Source organism: Misgurnus anguillicaudatus, chromosome 7 (assembly GCF_027580225.2).
Source record: "Misgurnus anguillicaudatus chromosome 7, ASM2758022v2, whole genome shotgun sequence".
NCBI lineage: Eukaryota > Metazoa > Chordata > Actinopteri > Cypriniformes > Cobitidae > Misgurnus > Misgurnus anguillicaudatus.
The window spans coordinates 13,722,399-13,742,748 of NC_073343.2; the positions used below are offsets into that span (position 1 = coordinate 13,722,399).

At 37.2% G+C, this 20,350-nt stretch overlaps 1 protein-coding gene across 5 annotated transcripts; it reads left to right on the plus strand.

Moving 5' to 3' along the window:
• The first annotated feature begins 363 nt into the window (after positions 1–363).
• On the plus strand, positions 364–18,493 carry LOC129417669 (uncharacterized). 5 transcript variants are annotated; one of them, XR_012370492.1, is made up of 8 exons: positions 364–446; positions 894–933; positions 1,033–1,453; positions 1,890–1,986; positions 6,177–6,298; positions 16,644–16,907; positions 17,008–17,090; positions 17,321–17,641. XR_012370492.1 is itself a non-coding variant. In XM_055172490.2 (5 exons), the coding sequence occupies exon 1, from the start codon at positions 6,384–6,386 to the stop codon at positions 11,079–11,081; it is 4,698 nt and encodes a 1,565-aa protein (XP_055028465.2). In that variant the 5' UTR covers positions 6,312–6,383; the 3' UTR covers positions 11,082–16,490; positions 16,644–16,694; positions 16,817–16,907; positions 17,008–17,090; positions 17,321–18,493. The 5 variants fall into 5 exon arrangements, 3 of the variants coding, with proteins under 3 accessions (XP_055028465.2, XP_055028464.2, XP_055028466.2); XR_012370493.1 differs by lacking the exon at positions 6,177–6,298 and having other exon boundaries at positions 366–446; positions 17,321–17,635; XM_055172490.2 differs by lacking the exons at positions 364–446; positions 894–933; positions 1,033–1,453; positions 1,890–1,986; positions 6,177–6,298 and adding an exon at positions 6,312–16,490 and having other exon boundaries at positions 16,644–16,694; positions 16,817–16,907; positions 17,321–18,493.
• Positions 18,494–20,350: the final 1,857 nt, after the last annotated feature.

Genomic DNA, 20,350 nt, shown 5'->3' on the forward strand with positions numbered 1-20,350 from the left:
CCTTCGCGGCCCCCCCAAAGAAAATTTATGACAAAAAACAGTTCTAAAACTTCACATTTTAATTAAACAAAATATTAAATTATACAAAGTAGTGCTGCCTTATTTTTTTTTAGGTTTAATTTCACAGAATTCATGATAAATTAATGTATTTTATAAAAATGTCATAAAACTGGGGACCCCCTGGCACCATCTCGTGGCCCCCCTGGGGGCCCCCGAACCCCAGTTTGAGAACCACTGGCTTACAGTGTAAGAAAAACACTTTTTCTGAAAATTAGGGAGGGGTGAGGTCTAAATTTTGCTTAGGGCCTCCAAATGTTTAGAACCAGCCCTTTGCTTGCTTTCTGTATTGTTTTCTACTCTGTATGACTGTAGTTGAGTTTTATGTGTGACACTGATTTTTCTGTTTTAGAATACTGATTCACGAGCTGTCATTCCTGCATTTTGAGGTAATAAATTAATTTGTGACATGGCCAGAAATACAAGCAGTTTTGTACTTTGCTTGTTTAAAACAACATCGATATAATAATGACAGTGATCAGGATTATAGAAACCATTCAAATGAAAACTGCTGTTTATACTACAAATAATAAATACCACATTCCTGAACCATTCTTCGAACCACTTGTACTATATAAGGGGATGCTGAATCTTCTTCCAGCTTTCTTGCTGTAGACCTGGATCAATAGGCAGTCCACCCAGTCCAAGACTGTATATTTGGCATAACTTGCCTTGTATTTATGACTGGTTATTCTAAGAAAGAGACATTTTCAAGATACATTCCAAGCAATTAAATTTTTTACATAGACATGAATTATATAATTGATGTTTGACAACATGCATGTTATGCATAGTTGACTTGAGTTTTCATGATGTTATCATTGTTTGTTTTTCAGCTTCACTGATTGGAATACAATTGCTGCACCTTTTACCTTGGTCAGTGTTGGTGGATTTTTAAGCAGTATTATAGAATTTTCATGAGATGACCACCATGATTGTAGTTCCTGTGTCTTATTATGTCTGTTTCTTTTTCAGGTTCCTTGTGCTTTGGCTTTTTCTACAGAGAGCAGTTCATATAAATACTTATATTAAGGCTGTTACTTTTATTGCATTTTTTTGTGTTCTGTCTTCTATTTAATAAGGCAATTTTTAGTTTATAGATTAGATATAGATTAGTTTAAAAATTAGATTATAGATTAGATATAGATTAGTTTATAGATATTTTATACTTTTTTGTGCTCTTTGTTTAACTTCCTATAGAAAGCATTACATTTTAACTTTACTTTTTATTGTTCTTAAAAAAAACAAATTGTTTATTGTATTTTACAGTTGCATTTTACCATTAAATTTATAAATATTCTATTGCATTGTTATTAAACTGTTTTCTCTTCTTTAGGCTACTCTACTCTACAGGTTTTATCTTTGCAGGCTCAACAGGGAACATACATCGGTAAAAGTATGTGCATATTGGATTGTCCTGTTGAAATTTTTTTGACTGAGTAATTAGATTTCTCCATGCTTTTAGCTGAGTTCATTTAGACCAGTTTTTCCCCATCCTGGTCCTCGAGTACCCCCTACCAGAAAGTTTTAGATGTCTGCTTATCTAACACACCTGATTTAACTCATCAGCTCGTTGGGGAGACATGTGAACCATTCTGGAAGGAGGCTGATGAGTTGAATCAGGTGTTTTAAATAAGGAGACATTTAAAACTTTCTGGGAAGGGGTACTTGAGGACCAGGATTGGGAAACACTGATTTAGATAATTAGAAGGAGACCCATGGCTTACGTTTAAGACTTAAGAGTAAAGTTTTACTTTTAGAAGTTACTTAGTTAAGCCAAATTGGTGATATATTTGAAAGGATTATTTTTCGTATCTTTTGATATTTTAAAGGATGCCACGGAAGGGAAAGCGATCTCAGGCTCAAAAGACGCGTTGGAGAAAGGTGGACCTGGAAAATGAACAGACCAGACTTTCCAGGACTAACAAGGTACTATAAATCTCTTTGTTTGGGATAATAACATGTTGCTTTGGCTGGACAAAAATGATACCATACCACTGTTTCCAATACATTTTTTTATTTTTGGCATGCCGCCACAGAATTAACACTGGCCGCCACAAATAGATTTTTCATGATTACCATTTACATTTTACTCTCTGTGTGCGGCACCTCGACAGTGACTCTATCACATGACACTGATTAAAAGAATTAACATACTGCTCCCAATAAGTGACAAAACAATGCGAAAATTTTTTTTCCTATTAATATGTTGTGATTTTCCTATTAATATGTTCCTATTAATATGTTGTGATTCACACCATGTACAAATAACAAGGTCATAAGAGACACAGCCATCTTTTAACTGTATACATACAGGAAACTATATTCTCAGAAGACGAAGCATTGCTACATTTGCTCGCAGCACCCGAGAAACCCAGTGGTGATGAGCAGAGTGTTTGCTCAGAGTCACTCCGCCCATGTAGCAGTGCTTCGCCTTCGGAGAATATAGTTCCCAGTATGTATACTATTAAAAGATGGCTGTGTCTCTTATGACCTTGTTGTTTGTACACGATGTGACTATACTAGGGGCTGGACGATATGGCCAATTTTTTTATCAACGGTGTACTTCTAAATTTCGGTCAATACGGTATAAATCCGATAACGGTATGAATGCAAAAAAACAGCCTTGGGATAAACTGCAAAGAATGCCCAAACCAATGTCTGTATACAAACTTTTAAACAAATTAATTTAGCAAGTCTATGAAGCCGCCTCCTCATATAAAACTATATAATATTTACAAAAATAAAAATGATATAAATAAATTGATTTTCATTTTTTATTTGTATTTATACCACAAGTCTGTTGAATGCTGTATTCTGATTGACTGAGAAATGTTCCGTGGGTATGCATTAATTTCTGATAACCGCACACCAAAATTGTCAAATGTCTTAAAAATAGGCACCAGAGCAATGTTTGTGGTAACCGTGGTATAAGAGGAATAATTGACTCCGGTCCTTTGAATTATTTGAAAATAATGCACACCTGCATTAAATGAGAACTATATTGTATGGGGAAAGAGCACTTCGGCCTCTGCACGCAGTAACATCATCACTCCCCCTCTCACTGAGTTTGAGTGAAGGGGGGGCGGGGGGTTAACAGGAGTGGTGATGTTTGCAAAGTGCAGCAAACTAAGTGCCCTTCCGCCATACAATATAAAGTCGTGGCCAAAAATATTAGCACCCTTGGTAAACATGATCAAATAAGGCTGTGAAAATTTATCTGCATTGTTAATCCTTTTGATTTTTCATTAAAAAAATCACAAAAATGTATTCTTTTATTGGATAATAAGAATTTAAAATGGGGGGGGAAATATGATTATGAAATAAATGTTTTTCTCTAATACACGTTGTCCAAAATTATTAGCACCCTTTTATTCAATACTTTTTAAAACCTCAATTTGCCAGTTTAAAAGGTCTAAATTTTCTCCTATAATGCCTGATGAGGTAAGAAATCACCTAACAAGAGATCAGAGACCATTCCTACATTCAGAATCACTCCAGACCTTTTAGATTCCCAGCTACATGTTGGTGCTTCTCCTCTTCACTTCACTCCTCTCATTTTCTGTGGGGTTCAGGTCAGAAGAGTGGAATGGCTTTAGCAGAAGCTTGGTTTTGAGCTCAGTGACCCATTTTTGTGTTGTTTTTGAGGTTTGTGTTTTGGTTATTGTATAGTTAGAGGATCCAAACATGGCCCATTATAAGAATTCTAACAGAGTCAGTCACTTACTGATTTTTTATCTGTTGGTATTTGATAGAATCCATGATGCCATGTATTTTACCAAGATGTCCAGAACCTCCATCAGAAATATAGGCCCACAACATCAAAAACACAGCAGTATATTTCATTGTACACATGGGGTACTTTTTTTCTCCGTGTTTACCAAACCCATCTTGAGTGTTTGCTGCTAAAAGCTCATTTTTTTAGTTTCATCTGACCATAGAAGACATTCCCATTTAAAGTTCCAGTCATGACTGATAACTGAATATGCTTTAGTTTGTTTTTGAATGATCTAGGAGAATTTTTCTTGTAACCCTCCCAAACAACATGTGTTGATATAGGTTCTGTTTGACAATTTTTTAAAAGGTTTTCTGAACCAGAGGCTCAGCAATTTTCTGCAATTCTCCAGCTGTGACCTTAGGAGAGTCTTTAGCTACTCAAACTCTCCTTCTCACCGCACATTAGGACCATATAGGCATAGGTCCTCTTTCAGGCAGTTTTGTAATATATTCTGATGGTTGGAAATTCTTAATTATTGCCCTGATGATGGAAATGGTCATTTTCACTGCTCTAGCTCTTTTCTTAAAGCCACTTCACCAATTTGTGAAGATCAATTATCTTTTGCTGAACATCAGAAATATATTCTTTGGTTTTTCTCATTGTGATGAATGATTAAGGGAATTTAGGCTTTGTTTCCCCTCCTCTTCATATTTTTGTGAAACAGAAGCCAGAGCTGAATGATTTTGTGTTTACAATCATGCTGGAGTTCTGAAAATTGTGAAAATGAATGGGAATATACTTCAGAGATATTTTACCAATAAAAATTTCTAGGGGTGCTAATAATTGTGTCCAACGAGTATTTGAGAAAAACATTTATTTCATAATGATATTTCCCCTCCATTTTAAATTCCTATTATCCAATGAAAGGATACATTTTTGTGAATTTTTTAAATAAAAAATCAAAAGGATTAACAATGCAGATTAATTTTTTACAGCCTTATTTGATCATATTTACCAAGGGTGCTAATATTTTTGGCCACGACTGTAGTTCACATTTTTATCCGCTTAAAAATCACCACGTTTTATTTTGTGCCACCATACTTAATCGTGTAACTACTCATTTAACAGCCTTTAAATAGGGAAAACATGGAAGTGTTTGGTGGCTTCTAAATTCATCCCTGTTTGGATCCTAAGAAATTAATGGGGCTAGGCTAAATGCTAACACATTCATGACGTGTTGTGCAAGGATGAATGCTGCGTCCGAAAACTCTAAATTGCTGCCTCCTGAGGCAGCTTTCCAAGGCAGGAAGGCATCAAGGCATGCCCAAATTCAATGTTAGGTTTACTTCCTGTCTCCTGAGATACCCATGTGTGGGCGTACAATAAGCATGGGATTGGTCGAGCCTGGTCAAGTTAGAAAAAATAAAATGGTGGCCAAGGAAGCGACTGGAGCAAAAATTTAGTGTAAATAAAGGTAGATGTTCACTTTTTACACCTTTTAATTGCGTTTCTAGTGAGAAATTAGTATTGCAGTTTTCAAATATGTGATTAGTTATCACAAAGGCGCTCTCTGTTTATATTTCAAACGCGCTGCCTTTGAAGTGTGTCCGAAAGTCTTTCTCTGAGCTGCCTTCATGCCTCCGAAGTCATTTCCTCATGAAGCAGTGAGGCAACGAGTCACTGCCTTGAGTTTTCGGACGCAGCCGAAGTCTTTTATCTCTAATTTTTAAACACGAGGCATGTTTTGATGCATCTAGCTTAAAATGCATATAACTTTACAAACATAAACAGGATTGCTACCTTGTGATCTGAATGCGACACACTAATTGAATTACCTCGATTATCTTGTTTTTGCAATTCAAATGTGCAGAAATTTAAATCGAAAAATGATAAATTGCACATCCCTAGGAATTAGCACCAGAGGCTTTAAATGAGACCCCACACTTATTGGCCTATGCTTTGATGTAAAATAAAAACTAATATACATCTGTGTTCTAAATAATTATGCATGTCACATATCAGTTAGATTTTAGTAAAAGAACATTCAGGTTTTAAAGAACTTGGTTTTTGTTTTATTTCCCATATCTTTTTAGCCAACTTTTATCAATCTCAGACAGGTCTATTGTTTAGTTTTGTAGGGAGATCATAATTAAAGGGAAACCTAATTAAAAAGGTTGTTCTACATTATTAAGCAAGTTGTATGTCACATACAATATGGGTAGGAAAAATATCTTTCTATAGAAAAGAGTGTGCATTATCATAAAGTGATTTGTTTTCTATAATTTATATTTGTTGGAACTGAAATCATTGAACTATTATAAGATTTATGCGTGATTCACAGTTAAAAATGATTTGACTATATGAAGGCTTTTTTAAGAATTCCATTAATGATTATTTACAGGTTGAACTGGCATGCATCCCTACTGCTGTAGCTCGGGTATCTGACAGAATACATGTAGAAGACTGTAATAGTGCACCCAGAGTTTGGTCTGTGCAGGCTTCCCATTGCCAGGGTGATATAAGGTATGATGTTTTCTCAAGGAATCATCAGTGCACATGTGTAGGACTAATATTCTTGGCCAACCACAGTGAAGGGGTTCAGTTTGGAATGTCTGATCTTGATAGAGTTTTAGAAGAGGGGGATGCTTTGTATGTTGGTGTTAAAATGCAGCTTATGCATGAGCAAAGATTTCTTCAGGACAATTTGGCTGTGGAGGATGTACCACTTAACGTTTCAACATTTACCCAAACATACCGTGTGCAGAAGTCTGAACTTAAGATGGGATTCCTCAGAGCCAGAGGGAACCCTGGCACAGAAGCATGGTTTATTCCTCTTACTGAAAGACTGCAGTGTCTTTCAACTACTGTTAACCTTGCGTTGCTCATCGTTTCTGTGGAATGCATTGCCCTGTTCAGAGACAGATCTGGAAGATATGGATTCTTTGATTCACACTCAAGGACTGCTGAAGGTTTGCGACATCCTACTGGAGCTGGAACTGCTGTCATGTTAACTTTTACCCACCTAAGTGACATGATAGACAGAATTCTCAGGATCTTTCAGGATCACTCTGATAGGGCCAGCTATGAATTTTTGCCAGTGACATTTGAAATAGAGCAGCAATCTGACAAACAGTCAGCACCATTAGCTTCTATACAAGTCTCACAAATGAATTTGACCCCTTCAAAATCAGGAAACATTGTTGAACCCCAAACCCCAGAAATGATTGTTTTCAAAGCAGATGAAAACCAGCAGGTGATGAAAACAAATAAGCAGTCGAGAAGAAAAGTAAAGAGGAGAATAACTGCAAACCAAAAACAACAATTACAATGCAGGGACAAAATTGCATCTCAGAAAGTCAGAAAATTGAAGAAAAGGGAATATGAAAAAGAGCGATATGTTACCTGTTTAAAATATCGACTAAAAAGAAAGGAGGCTATGAAGGAGCGATATAATCAAGATCCTCAATTCAGAAAGAAATTTCGACAATATATGACAAGAAGGTATAACACATGTGCTGTTGTTCAGACAAAAAAGAAAGAGTACATAGTGAGGAGGTACAACACGGATACTGTCTTTCAGAGGAAGATGAAAGAGAAGATGAAAGAGTATATGGTGAGGAGGTACAACACGGATACTGTCTTTCAGAGGAAGATGAAAGAGAAGATGAAAGAGTATATGGTGAGGAGGTACAACACGGATACTGTCTTTCAGAGGAAGATGAAAGAGAACATTGTGAGGAGGTACACCATGGATACTGTTTTTCAGAGGAAGATGAAAGAGTATATGCTCAAGAGATATGCAGATGACCCACAGTTTAGAGCGTGTCACATATTACGATGTACCTTGTACAAAAGACAGAAATGTGTCAGTGATGTTGCATACCATGTTTATCATAAATTGCAATGTGCACTTCGAATCAAAAGGAAATATAAACTTCACATCAGTTTCAGACCGGAAACACCTCAGCCTGTGGTCAGCAAAGTAATGCAAAGTGCCATAGATGCATTTAGATGTAACATTCAGCAAGGCCCCACACATGTCTGCACAGTCTGTCACAGAGCTATGTTTCCAAATCAAGTCAGAGTCTGTAACAGAAGGAGTTACATTAAAAATCCACATATTGTGGCATCTTGCTTAACTGGGCAATATGTTCACATTTGTGACAGTAGCTGCAGAGATTCTTGTGTGGTTCCAGAACAAAGAAGAAAGGAATGGATTTGCTATACTTGTGATAGCCATCTGAAGAGAGGAAGCATGTCTTCAATTGCTGTGGCAAACAAACTTGAATTGGCACACATCCCTGCAGAATTAATGGAATTAAATGTGCTTGAACGTCAACTCATTGCCAAAATTGTACCGTTTGCAAAAATTGTCGCACTGCCTAAAGGACAGCAAAGAGCAGTACATGGTGCCGTTGTGTGTGTGCCGTCTGAGGTGGAAAAGACAGTAAATTGTCTACCAAGACATAGTAGTGAGTCGCAACTCCTACAGGTGAAGCTTAAAAGACATGTCCAATTTAAAGGATACCAGCATTTTCACACTGTGAATATGCGCAACGTCGTTGCAGCTTTATTAAAGCTAAAAGCGATTCACTCCGAATACAAGGATATCTCCATAAGTGAAAATTCAATACTTGAAAGTCACCTTGATGAGGAGGAAATTGAGACAGAACAGCAACAAGACGTCAGTGTTGCTGAGGAGAATGAGCAACATGTGAGTGAAGAGGAACAGGATGAACTTAGACCTGGCCTCACCTTGGACACATGTATGCAGCCACCAGACATCGGCCAGGAGATCTTATCATATGGCGAGGGAATATTCAGTATTGCACCTGCTCAAGGAAAAAAACCTGTTGGATTTTTCAAAATCCCAAAGCTGGAATCCATGGCGTTTCCCGTTCAGTTCCCTACTGGAGAAAACACCATTGATGAGGCAAGAGAATTAGCATTATCTCCAAGTATGTATTTCAATGCTAGATTGCTCTCTGCGGATACACGCTTTGCTAGAGACCAAACCTACCTTTTCTTTGCACAGTTTGCAACAGAAACACATATGGCCAGAAACAGCATGACTGTCCAGTTGCGGAAAGGCAAACCCATCACAAAAGATGGCCGGAGAATTTCCAACAGGTTGCTTCAAGATAACCGTGAAGTTGAAAGACTGGTGCGCAACAAAGATGCCACGCGATTCATGCAACCCCTTAGAGGCTCGCCATCTTATTGGGAGAAAACTCTAAGAGACCTACAAGCCATGATCCGGCAGTTGGGAACCCCCACTTTTTTTTGCACATTCAGTGCAGCCGAAATGCGATGGCCTGAAGTAATAACAGCAATTAAGGCGCAGCAAGGTGAAAAGGTTGATTTTTCAGAGCTTGACTGGATGACAAAATGTGAAATCCTTCGAAGTAACCCTGTTACTGTCATGCGGATGTTTGAGAAACGAGTGGATGCACTAATGACTCACCTGCTTTTGTCACCTGCCCAACCCATTGGAAAGGTCAAGGATTTCTTTTACAGAGTTGAGTTTCAAGCAAGAGGTAGCCCACATATACATCTGCTTGCATGGGTAGAAGATGCACCTGAGTTTGAAAGCGATTCTGATGAAGTTGTTTGTGGCTTTATTGACCGCTACATAACATGCAGGCTCCCTGATTCCATGGCTGATCCTGAACTTCATCAGATTGTCACAGAGGTTCAACTTCACAGCAGGAAACACTCCAAGTCATGCAAGAAAGGAAATGTGTTGTGTAGGTTTGGGTTCCCTAAACTACCAATGTCTGACACCACAATAACTCGCCCGCGACCACAAAGACCTGAAGAAGAGGAAAACGAAGAGGATAACCACCAAGACAGAAGAAAGTCACGATCAGATGCTGTTCAAAAAGCAATGAGTGATGCTAGGATGAAACTTAAACCATTGTGGGATTTGCTGAATGATCCCCAAGTCACCTTTGAAAACTTGTCTGAGCTACTGACAAAATGTAATTTGTCCATGGAGGATTACATGAAGTACACCAGGGAGTTGTCCACATCTAGTGTCATTTTGATCAAACGTGATCCAAAGGAGGTTTGGGTTAATGGATACAATCCGGATTTGTTGAGGGCATGGAATGCTAACATGGACATTCAGTATATACTTGACCCTTACAGCTGCATCATGTATATGCTGTCCTATATTTCCAAACCAGAGCATGAAATGAACGAGATGCTGAAGAACGTAATCAAAGCAGTGCGTGAAACAGATGTGAACGAAGAGGATGAAATGAAGCACATTATGCAAGCCTATTCGAAACACAGACAGGTGAGCTCACAGGAGTCTGTTGCACGAACGTGCAGCCTACCAATGAAGAAGTGTTCGCGAACTGTTGTGTTCGTACCAACGGACGATGATGCTCTGAAGATGAGTCTGCCCCTTAGTGTCCTAATGAACAAAAATCCAGATTCAGAGGATGTCTGGATGTCAGGAATAATAGATAAATACAGAGCAAGGCCTCAAACACCGGAGTTTGAAAAGATGTGTCTGGCAGACTTTGCTTCAAATTACCGCATTGTGTACGGTCGGCAAACTAAAGGAAAGAATGTGCAACGACTGCTCAACGATATGGGATTTATTCAGCAAAGAACTGTCGGTAAGGCTGCCATTATTCGATACGCACGGTTTTCAGAGGAAAAACAACCAGAAAAGTTTTATGGAAGATTAGTGAAGCTTTATGTGCCACATCGTTTCAATGCACAGCTGAAACCTCCAACATTTCCAACTTATGAGCAGTTTTACAAGAGTGCATTTGTAGAACTTCCTTCCCACCCTGGTCTCAGAATGCCTGTATGCGCAATAGTGAAAACACACCAGGAGAAATTCGAAAAACACAGTGAAGAAGTGGACAAAGCAATTGAACAGTTGCAGCAACAAGGCCCATCTGAAAATGCTTGGACAGCTTTTGCCCCTGAAGCTGAAGTGGATAATTTGGAGTGCATTGCAGAGCGAGAAGATGTCAATCCTGATGAAGAGGATATGCAAGATGATGTGCCAGAATACCAGATTCTTCTTGAAGATGGAGATGGAGTCATTCCTCAGATAAAGGCACCACAGATGAGTGTTGAATTTGTCAGGAAGATGTATCAAAGTCTAAATGAGATACAGGCTGCCATTTTCTACATTGTCCGTCAGTGGTGTCAGAAGCGTGTCTGGGGTCATAATCCGGAACAGTTTTTTTACTTTGTGTCAGGTGGTGCTGGTTGTGGAAAATCACATGTCATTAAGTGCATATATACGGAAGCAACCAAGATCCTAAGCAGAGGTGGGTAGTAACGAATTACATTTACTTCGTTACATTTACTTGAGTAATTTTTTTGGGTAACTAGTACTTTTAGAGTAAATTTAAGGATGGGTACTTTTTACTCTTACTCAAGTACATTTCTAATGAAAAAACTGTACTTTTACTTCGCTACATTCGGTGGCGTTACTACGCTACTTTCAAATGGTAATAATTAATGAATATATTTTATTTTTATTAAGTTTATATGGCTTGTTCGAAAGTCTCGCGAGATGTTAGAGAGGCAGCGTGCGTTGCGAGGGGTGGCTACGTTTCACCCTTTAGCGCGCGTAGATGAAAGGAGATGACTGAAGCGGAGGATGACTTATGCAAGCTATCGGAGGCAGATCACGCGTGGCCTCAAGTTTGGTCTATGTTTACACTACAAAAGGTCAAAAAGAATAGTTTCATAATGCAATGTATGCTTTGTGCACCAAAACGAACTGACATCTCAGCATACAGGAATTCAAGCTCCAACATGAAACAACACGGCGGTAGGTGTCACTTTCTGCAGTGCCTTATTATAATATTATTTCCCGCACTGTTTTTGTCATATGCGCTCTTGTGCAAGCAATGAAAATAACTCTAACCTTACAAACAACACACTTTCACATTTGCACATTTCCATATCATTTCCTCATAAAACTAAACAAATTGAACAGCATGTTAAGTCTTGCATTAATAATACTGGAGAACCGGAGCAAAAGTAACGCTGGACGAAAGTAACAAAGCGATTTTCTAAGAGGACTGATACCATTGCATCCCAAACTATGACAGCATCTTTGCAACCCTTGACAGAGCTGACAAATATCGCGTTATTTACTCACCATTTTCCGGGTGTAGATCCAGAAAGGTGTTTTCAACCATAAGTAAATTCCAAAAGCGGTCATTGTTTTCTTATAACGCGTTGTGTTTCTCGTTTCATCAATCTTTAGGTTATTTAGTGCTCTTACACATCCTGAAGTTTGACTTCTCAAGAGTTTTTCAAAATAAAAGTAAATCGGGTTTAAATGTGAGGAGATCCTGTCGGGACGAAAGTAACACTTACTTTTGTACCATTTATATTATTCTAATTTTATTTAATTTAATTTTCATATTGTTCAAACTGTTGAATTTAAGTTTGTACTGTTGGTTGCTTTTGAAACATTTGATAAAACTGAAATTTTAAATGAAAATATAATTTCATTATTTTTTACAAAGATGAATTACAAAATATGTTTGCAGTTACATATTAAAGAGGTCATAGTCATGTATAGTTAATAAAAACAAGTGTAACACGAAAATCTACATTGTTTTGTTGTGTTAAAAAAAGTAACAATTCACCACTTATGTTCAAAGTGAAATTATACTAGTCATTTTACATTTGTTCAAAATTCCACCTGGTATTGATAGACCACACTTGTGAGTTACTGACCACAGCAAAAATATATCTCTGTCTGAAACATTATCTTTAAAAAATTAAAAAACTTAAAAAAAAAAATTCTGAAAAATGGTACTTTTCGCCTGTTCTCCCTTACACATAACCGGACACCTTACTTAAATGTAGAAAATACATACGAATAAAAACTGGATTGTATTTTATTTAATTCCTACCTAAAGAATATATATACTTATAAAAATAAAAGAATAAAGTATGTTTTTAAAGAAATATTATAATAAATGTAGAGTTGATTTGCAAAAACAGATAAGTTCCATTGGAAATTCTAAAATAAGCATTTTATCAAGCTCCTTATGTTCATTAATTGCACATTAATGGCAATGAAAATAACCTATTCATATAAAAACATGATAACAAACAGACACACACATTTTTTTTTTCTTACTGTAAGCTTGTTTAAAGGCAGATGCAGCCAAATTTTGTTGTGAACTTGAAAATAAAGACACAGTTAACTGTCAGAAAACAGTCAGTGTGTGTTTAAGATTTTTTTTAATGACACGTTATGTGATGTTGGAGGACTGAGATAGACTGCTTTACTTTAACCTAGGTTTATAAGTAGTATATAAGCAGAACAATGAGACTTTTAAGGAGAGGTTTGTGAAAGCCCTCCAAGTAGTCTGAAATTCAGGGATTTTACGCTTCTTTTCAATCAGATCGGAAGTAACGAGTAACTAACTACTTGAGTAGTTTTTTCATCTAATACTTTTTTACTTTTACTCAAGTAAATAATTAGATTGTTACTTTTACTTTTACTTGAGTACATTTTTGTATAAGTACTTGTACTTTTACTTGAGTACAGATTTTGGGTACTCTACCCACCTCTGATCCTAAGACAACTGCCTCGACTTCAGGAGGAAGGGGATCTCTCTATGCCTACAGTGATTTTGAGTGCATTTACAGGAACAGCAGCATTCAATATATCTGGTAAAACACTGCATTCCATTTTAAAACTGCCAAGGAACTTAAAGCCACCTTATCAAGGACTTGGGAATGCTCTAGATGAACTACGAGCAGAATTATGCAGTGTGGAAATTCTCATAATTGATGAAGTGTCCATGATTTCGAAGGATCTTTTCGCCTATGTAAACTGGAGACTTCAACAGATCAGAGGCAGCAAGAAAGCATTTGGAGGAATCTCTGTTCTCGCTGTAGGAGACTTTTTCCAACTACCACCTCTCGGTAAAGCCAAACCGCTCTGTGTGTATGAAGATGATGTTCTGGACTTCTGGAAGGACAGTTTTCAAATAATTACCCTTACAGAGATCATGCGTCAAAAGGAGGACCTTGCCTTTGCTGAGCTTTTAAATCGACTGCGAGTGAGGCAGAAGACTGATGTTCTTAGAGAAGAAGACCGAGTTCTGTTACACCAAGCTGTAAAGAACCCAGAAGACTGCCCTCATGATGCTCTGCACATATTTGCAACCAACAAGGAAGTTCACATGCACAATACCAAAACAATACATGCTATTCACACTGACATCATAACCATTGATGCCGAAGACTACAGGAAAGACCCAAGAACAGGAGTGATGAAAAGACAAAAGAAACCTGTCACTGGAAAGAAGGATGACTTGCTGGATTCTATACAAGTTGCAGTGGGAGCTCGTATAATGGTGACAAGGAATCTGGATGTTGAAGATGGAATTGTAAATGGATGTTTTGGTCAGATTGTTAACATTGTCACTAAAACAAGAGATGGAATCTCCACTGCACACATGCTAGGACTTCAGCTCGACAATCCAAATGCAGGTCTGAAACACCGCAGAAGAGTGGAAGGTGAAGACGACAACGCTGTATATATTGAGAGATCTGAAGAAAGTCTGAGGAAAGGAACAGTTCGTCGTCAATTTCCCATCAAGCTCGCTTATGCCTGCACAGCTCACAAAGTTCAAGGTATGACAATGCAGTCTGCCGTAGTGTCACTGAAGAAGATTTTCGAACCTGGAATGGCTTACGTTGCCCTCAGCCGAACGACGTCGCTTTCTGGATTACACATTACAGACTTCGTTGAAAAGAAGATTTATGTTGATCCTGAAATCACAGCATCGTTGGAAAATATGAGAAGAGCGACAATTGAAGGAATCATGCCACTTTTGCAACACATAAGGGAAATCAACCAGGACCAAACACTTAAAATAGTTCACCATAACACGGAAGGACTGTCATCTCACATCGAGGATATCAGATGCCATCATGAGCTACTTTTATCGGATATTCTTTGCATAACGGAAAGTCACTTGTCTGGCTCATGTATTCCACAACATCTCCAGTTGGAAGGATACAAGATGTTTGCACGGAATAGGCATGCCTCCTACTCAACCAATGCAGAAATGGCAAAGAAAGACGGTGGTGGAGTTGCAATATTTTGCAAAGAAGATTTTCAAGCTCAGTCCAGACAGTACATCCAAAGTGTCACAGACCTGGAGTTTGTTGTCATCAACATTGACACCCCAATGTGTGCAACAATTGCTGCAGTGTACAGGCCACCACACTACAGTCTTGAAACATTCTTGCCAAATTTAAGGGGCCTACTTGATTATCTGGACATGATGGATAAACATCCTGTAATCATCTGTGGAGACTTTAATGAGGACCTTTTATGTGCTGGAAGAAAGGCTATACTGGAGATGTTTCAATCAAAGGAATATACACAGCTAATCACATCAGCTACAACTGAAAAACACACACTACTGGATCACATTTACATCTCACATCCAGACTTGTGTCTCCAGTCAGGTGTGTTACAGAGTTATTACAGTTACCATAATCCTGTGTACTGTATTTTGCAAAAATGACATTCTGTGGTTGGCGGATATTGTTGTGTTTTTTGCCATACGGAATCGTGGGCACCGACTACGCATTAACTTTCTTCAAGCTATGTGGTGCTGGACGTGCAATCGGAGGAGCTGGAGACGCAGCGCTGGTTGGGTTTCTGGTGCTATTATGAATGGAGAAGGTACCAGCAAATGTCGGTTAGCATGCATCAACTTTCTTTAGGCTGTGTCGTGCTGGAGGTGTAATCGGAGGAGCTGGAGACGCAGCGCTGGTTGGATTTTTGGTGCTATCATGGCTGCGGAAGGTAAGAAGCATGCTTCGGGTCTTGGATGGCCTCAGCCAACGGTTTGGCGTGTATGGTTATACCAGTGGGACTTTGATGGCCTTAGCCAATGGGTAGGTGGTTATGGTTGTGGTGTTTCGACAAATGGAACGATGGGCAGTAGGCATTAACAGTGGCAATAGGGCTCTGACAGCCTTAGCCAATTGGTTGACTTGAATGGTTGTGCACTAATGGTTGTGTTGTTATGCCATACGAACCCGGGGGCCACTGAACCTGCATTAACGACGACAGTGGGGGCTCATTGACAGCCTTAGCCAACGGGTTGGTGCGTATGGTCGTGTTGTTTTGTTGTCTTGCGTTGTGTTGTCATGCCATACGAAACCGGGGGCCACTGAACCTGCATTAACGACGACAGTGGGGGCTCACTGACAGCCTTAGCCAACGGGTTGGTGCGTATGGTCGTGTTGTTTTGTTCTCTTGCGTTGTATTGTCATGCCATACAAAACCGGAGGCCACTGAACCTGCATTAACGACGACAGTGGGGGCTCACTGACAGCCTTAGCCAACGGGTTGGTGCGTATGGTCATGTTGTTTTGTTGTCTTGCGTTGTGTTGTCATGCCATACGAAACCGGGGGCCACTGAACCTGCATTAACGACGACAGTGGGGGCTCACTGACAGCCTTAGCCAACGGGTTGGTGCGTATGGTTGTGTTGCAATGAGATTGTGGCATCTATGGTCATTTAACAGTGTTATGGCAGTGAGCTACAAAGCAGGTACAGCAGCAGGAAGGACGAGGGAGGACACTAGGAAGTAAAGGCGGCGGAGCAGCAGCAGCATACAGGATGCAGTGAGGATTAGTGTGGCAACTCCAGGGAGGACACAGACAGTGAGAGCAACAGTGGCAGTAAGTCATAAATTACAGTAAGGTAAAGTTAGAAGTAGTAAGACACTGTTGTGATGTATTTGCCTTGTGTTCAATTTGTGACAATGTGTACTGGATTTTTTATTTGCAGTTCCCTGCTATTCTGTTATTATTAATATGTGCTCTTCTGCAAAGTTGCAGGAAGAATTTTGAGACGATAGCAGTCCTATCCAACAATGGATATGAGTGTGCAATATACCATCTAAAGCTAAGTGTTTTAAGAACTTGCTTCAGTCACTGTACTACTGCACATTGTAACTACTTTTGGAGGAATATTTTAGGCTAATTCTGATTTTGATGTTTTTCAGGAAGCGCCAGGTCAGAATGTCTGAGAAGATCAAGTGTGCTACAACACCGATAATGACAAGCTGGGTACATTGGAAAGCTGGATTTCTTTAAGTAAGTTGTAACTTTTATTTATTTTTATTTATTTTTTTGTTTTTTGTAAGTATATGTGTATTTAGTAACCCCATTATTCATTTATTGGTTTCATGGCTAGATAATGTGACCAAACCCATTTGGCATTTAGGACAATACTGAAGACTAAAGAACCAAATGAAGAACCACATTGAAGCAGTAGAGGTAAGTGTCAATACTACTGGTAAAGTCTAGTGTTTTAGTGCATTTTATCATACAATGTGTTGTTTAAAGGCATGTGCTTTGAGGTTAAAACCAAGACAGTGTTAAAGTGTATAATGTTTCTTGCAAGACATGTATCTGACCTTAACTTAATGCTCTGTCAGTTTTGCAGAATCAAAACAATTTAAATAAATACACTAATATGATCCTCTGTTTTACCTTCTCTACCTCAGGGTGTCCAGCCTGTATGCAATGTCAGATCCAGCGGAGAGATGTCGGGAGCTGCTTCACTACACCGCTCATTGCATTAATTAATTTCATTTTATTTAAAATTTAGTTTTATCATATTAAATAATTGGTTTCTATATATAGATATTAAAATATAAAATATTAGTTTAATATAATAACTGGTTTCAATATATAGATATAGATATTAAAATATAAAATATTAGTTTAATATAATCATTGGTTTCAATATATAGATATATATAATACTTGGTTTCAATATATAGATATAGATATTAAAATCTAAAATGTTAGTTTAATATAATAATTGGTTTCAATATATAGATATAAATATATAGATATTAAAATCTAAAATATGAGTTTAATATAATAATTGGTTTCAATATATAGATATTAAAATATAAAATATTAGTTTAATATAATAATTAGTATCAATATATAGATATAGATTTTAAAATATAAAATATTAGTTTAATATAATCATTGGTTTATATATATATATATATATATATATATATATATATATATATATATATATATATATATATAGCAAAATATAAATATTAGTTAAAATAGGAATGTTATTAATAATGTGTACGCCATGCCAGAAGAGGATGGGCAGCCCCCTGCTGAGTCTGGTTCCTCTCAAGGTTTTTTTATCTCCTCTCAAGGTTTTTTTCTTGCCACTGTCGCCACAGGCTTGCTCACTGGGGGTGTTGTGCCAAATCCTGTGTCCCTCTCATGTCTTTGTCAACTAGGGTTTTCAAAACAACAGTTTGCAAGTCAATAAAAATATTTATTTATTAATTGAAATTATAAAAATATAAATAACCAGGGTCCCACAATTAATTAGAAATAAAAATGTAATCATAATAAAAGCCCCTCTGGTTTTCTGAAATCACAGGACTTATTACTCTTATAAATACCTGCGTTGTAATAAACCAAATCGTGGACAGCAATAGAGTTTTTAAAATAGTTTTGAAAAAACATGCAGAAGGTTAACAATAATCCCAACAACTTTTTACCGGTATTATCCCAAAATAAAACGTGTGTTAGAAATTTTTGAAATGAAAAAAAAATGTATGTTTTGAAAAAAGAATTTAAAGCAAAAATTATTGTGTTAAACAAGTTAACAAATAAGGTGGTTACTACACATATAGGTATATCATTTTTCTCCTAGTATATTGTATTATTTCAACAGTAAAGTATTAGAAATTTAAACAAGTTAACAAAGTTAGTTACCACACATATATAGGTATATCATTTTCTACTAGTAAAAGTATATTGTTGCAACTGTAAAGTAATTGTTCCTTTTTAACATTTAGTAAAAAATTGTAAAATGTATATTTAAATTAAAAAAATTATATTTAAATGTGAGCTATTACAACATTTTAGGATCTAGCTGTGCATATGGGTGGGATTTGGCACAACAGGCGTTTTCTAAATCTTTTAATAAATTTGTTGAATTGGCACATCAAGTGTTTTTGTCTTTATTGAAACCTCTTCAATGGCACATTAAAAATGTGTTCTTGTGAACTTCACAGAAGTTCCAGCGGGTACTCCAGAAAGCAAGGTTAACTTACCCTCACATATATGTATTTGTATTTGCATATTTTTCATAAATTTTAATGGCAGGAACTAATGATTGCAAAAACAATTAGTACATGAGTTTAATTTATTGACAAAGAACTGCTGTTAAAAGCATCAGATCTACTGTAGTATGTTTATTTAGCTCACGACTCTTTACGGCAGTTAATACAAAAATTTGCCTCAAAAACCTGCATTCCCGTATGGGCTGTGGGTAGCATGCAAGAGGTTCATTCGAAGTGGCCAGTGTATAGTATGTTTTAGTTTATAGTTGTTTATAGTAAGTTGGTGATTGTATATCAACAGTAGGAACATGTTTGTGGGCATTTTATGTTGTGATTTCACCGAAACAAATGAGAGTGCTCAAGTGGCGTGTGTTATTGCTCAGCAACCACGAGCTGCGCTCTCCTTTTCGGAGCAGAAACTTCAAGAAAGGAAGACCCTGCATGATTTCAGAAACACATTCCTGCACCGGATGACCAACTGGAGATAGGCTGGCTTTTCTAATATATTCATTCGGGCCAAGAGATGTTTTAAAAAAAGTGGCGGGGACGAAATCGAACTTCCTAAAAAGTAAATCCAATCATTTATTTTGTACAACTGTTCAAGTGATCTTCTTTACAATATAGTCAGTATTTGCACTATTTTACAATAAAATAGTTGTTCATTTTTTCATCATTGCACGTTTATCTATTTTTTTTATGTTACTTTTGCAAATGTATTTAAAGATTAAAATATGGAAAAAGTCAGTTTAGGAGGCAATTATCCTTTATTGAAAAAGGTGCAGTGGAGAGGTGAGTTAAGTGGAAAGTTGGTAATGCATCTTTTTTGGTGGGTTTATTATAAACAAGACCGAAATACAACGTGACTCTTATTTTGAAATTAGTCTGCTAATTTGATTTCAGATTAAGGAGATAAAAGTAACTCTTATAACAGTATAAAATATATTACCATAAAAACACTGAAAAGTAAAGATTGTTATGAATTATAAACATAAGTTCATAGGCAATCTCTTGGCATAAATGTGCGATATTCATTGTTTCATCTGTAAATATAAATTAGTGGGGTCCCCTGTTTTTATTAAAAATAAAATGCTACATGAATTTATAATTCTCATGCCACAAGGCTGACTATTATTTGTCCCAATTTTGCAATAAACAAATCAAAAAGATTTCTGTCTGAAATAAATATAAACTCTCAAGTTGCATTCTAGAGGAATTGACAGACGAGTCAATGTCTCTGCGTGGATTATTTTCCCATCATTGACAGTAAGAATCTTAAGGGTTAGGGGTTTTTTAAAATGATTCTCAAAAATTATTTCACACCAGTGGCGACACTACACTCAGATTGATGGTGGGTCCATCCAGTCAGAAGCGACACTTATTGAGAAAGCAGAAGAAATCACCCATAAATTATAATATTTTTAATAC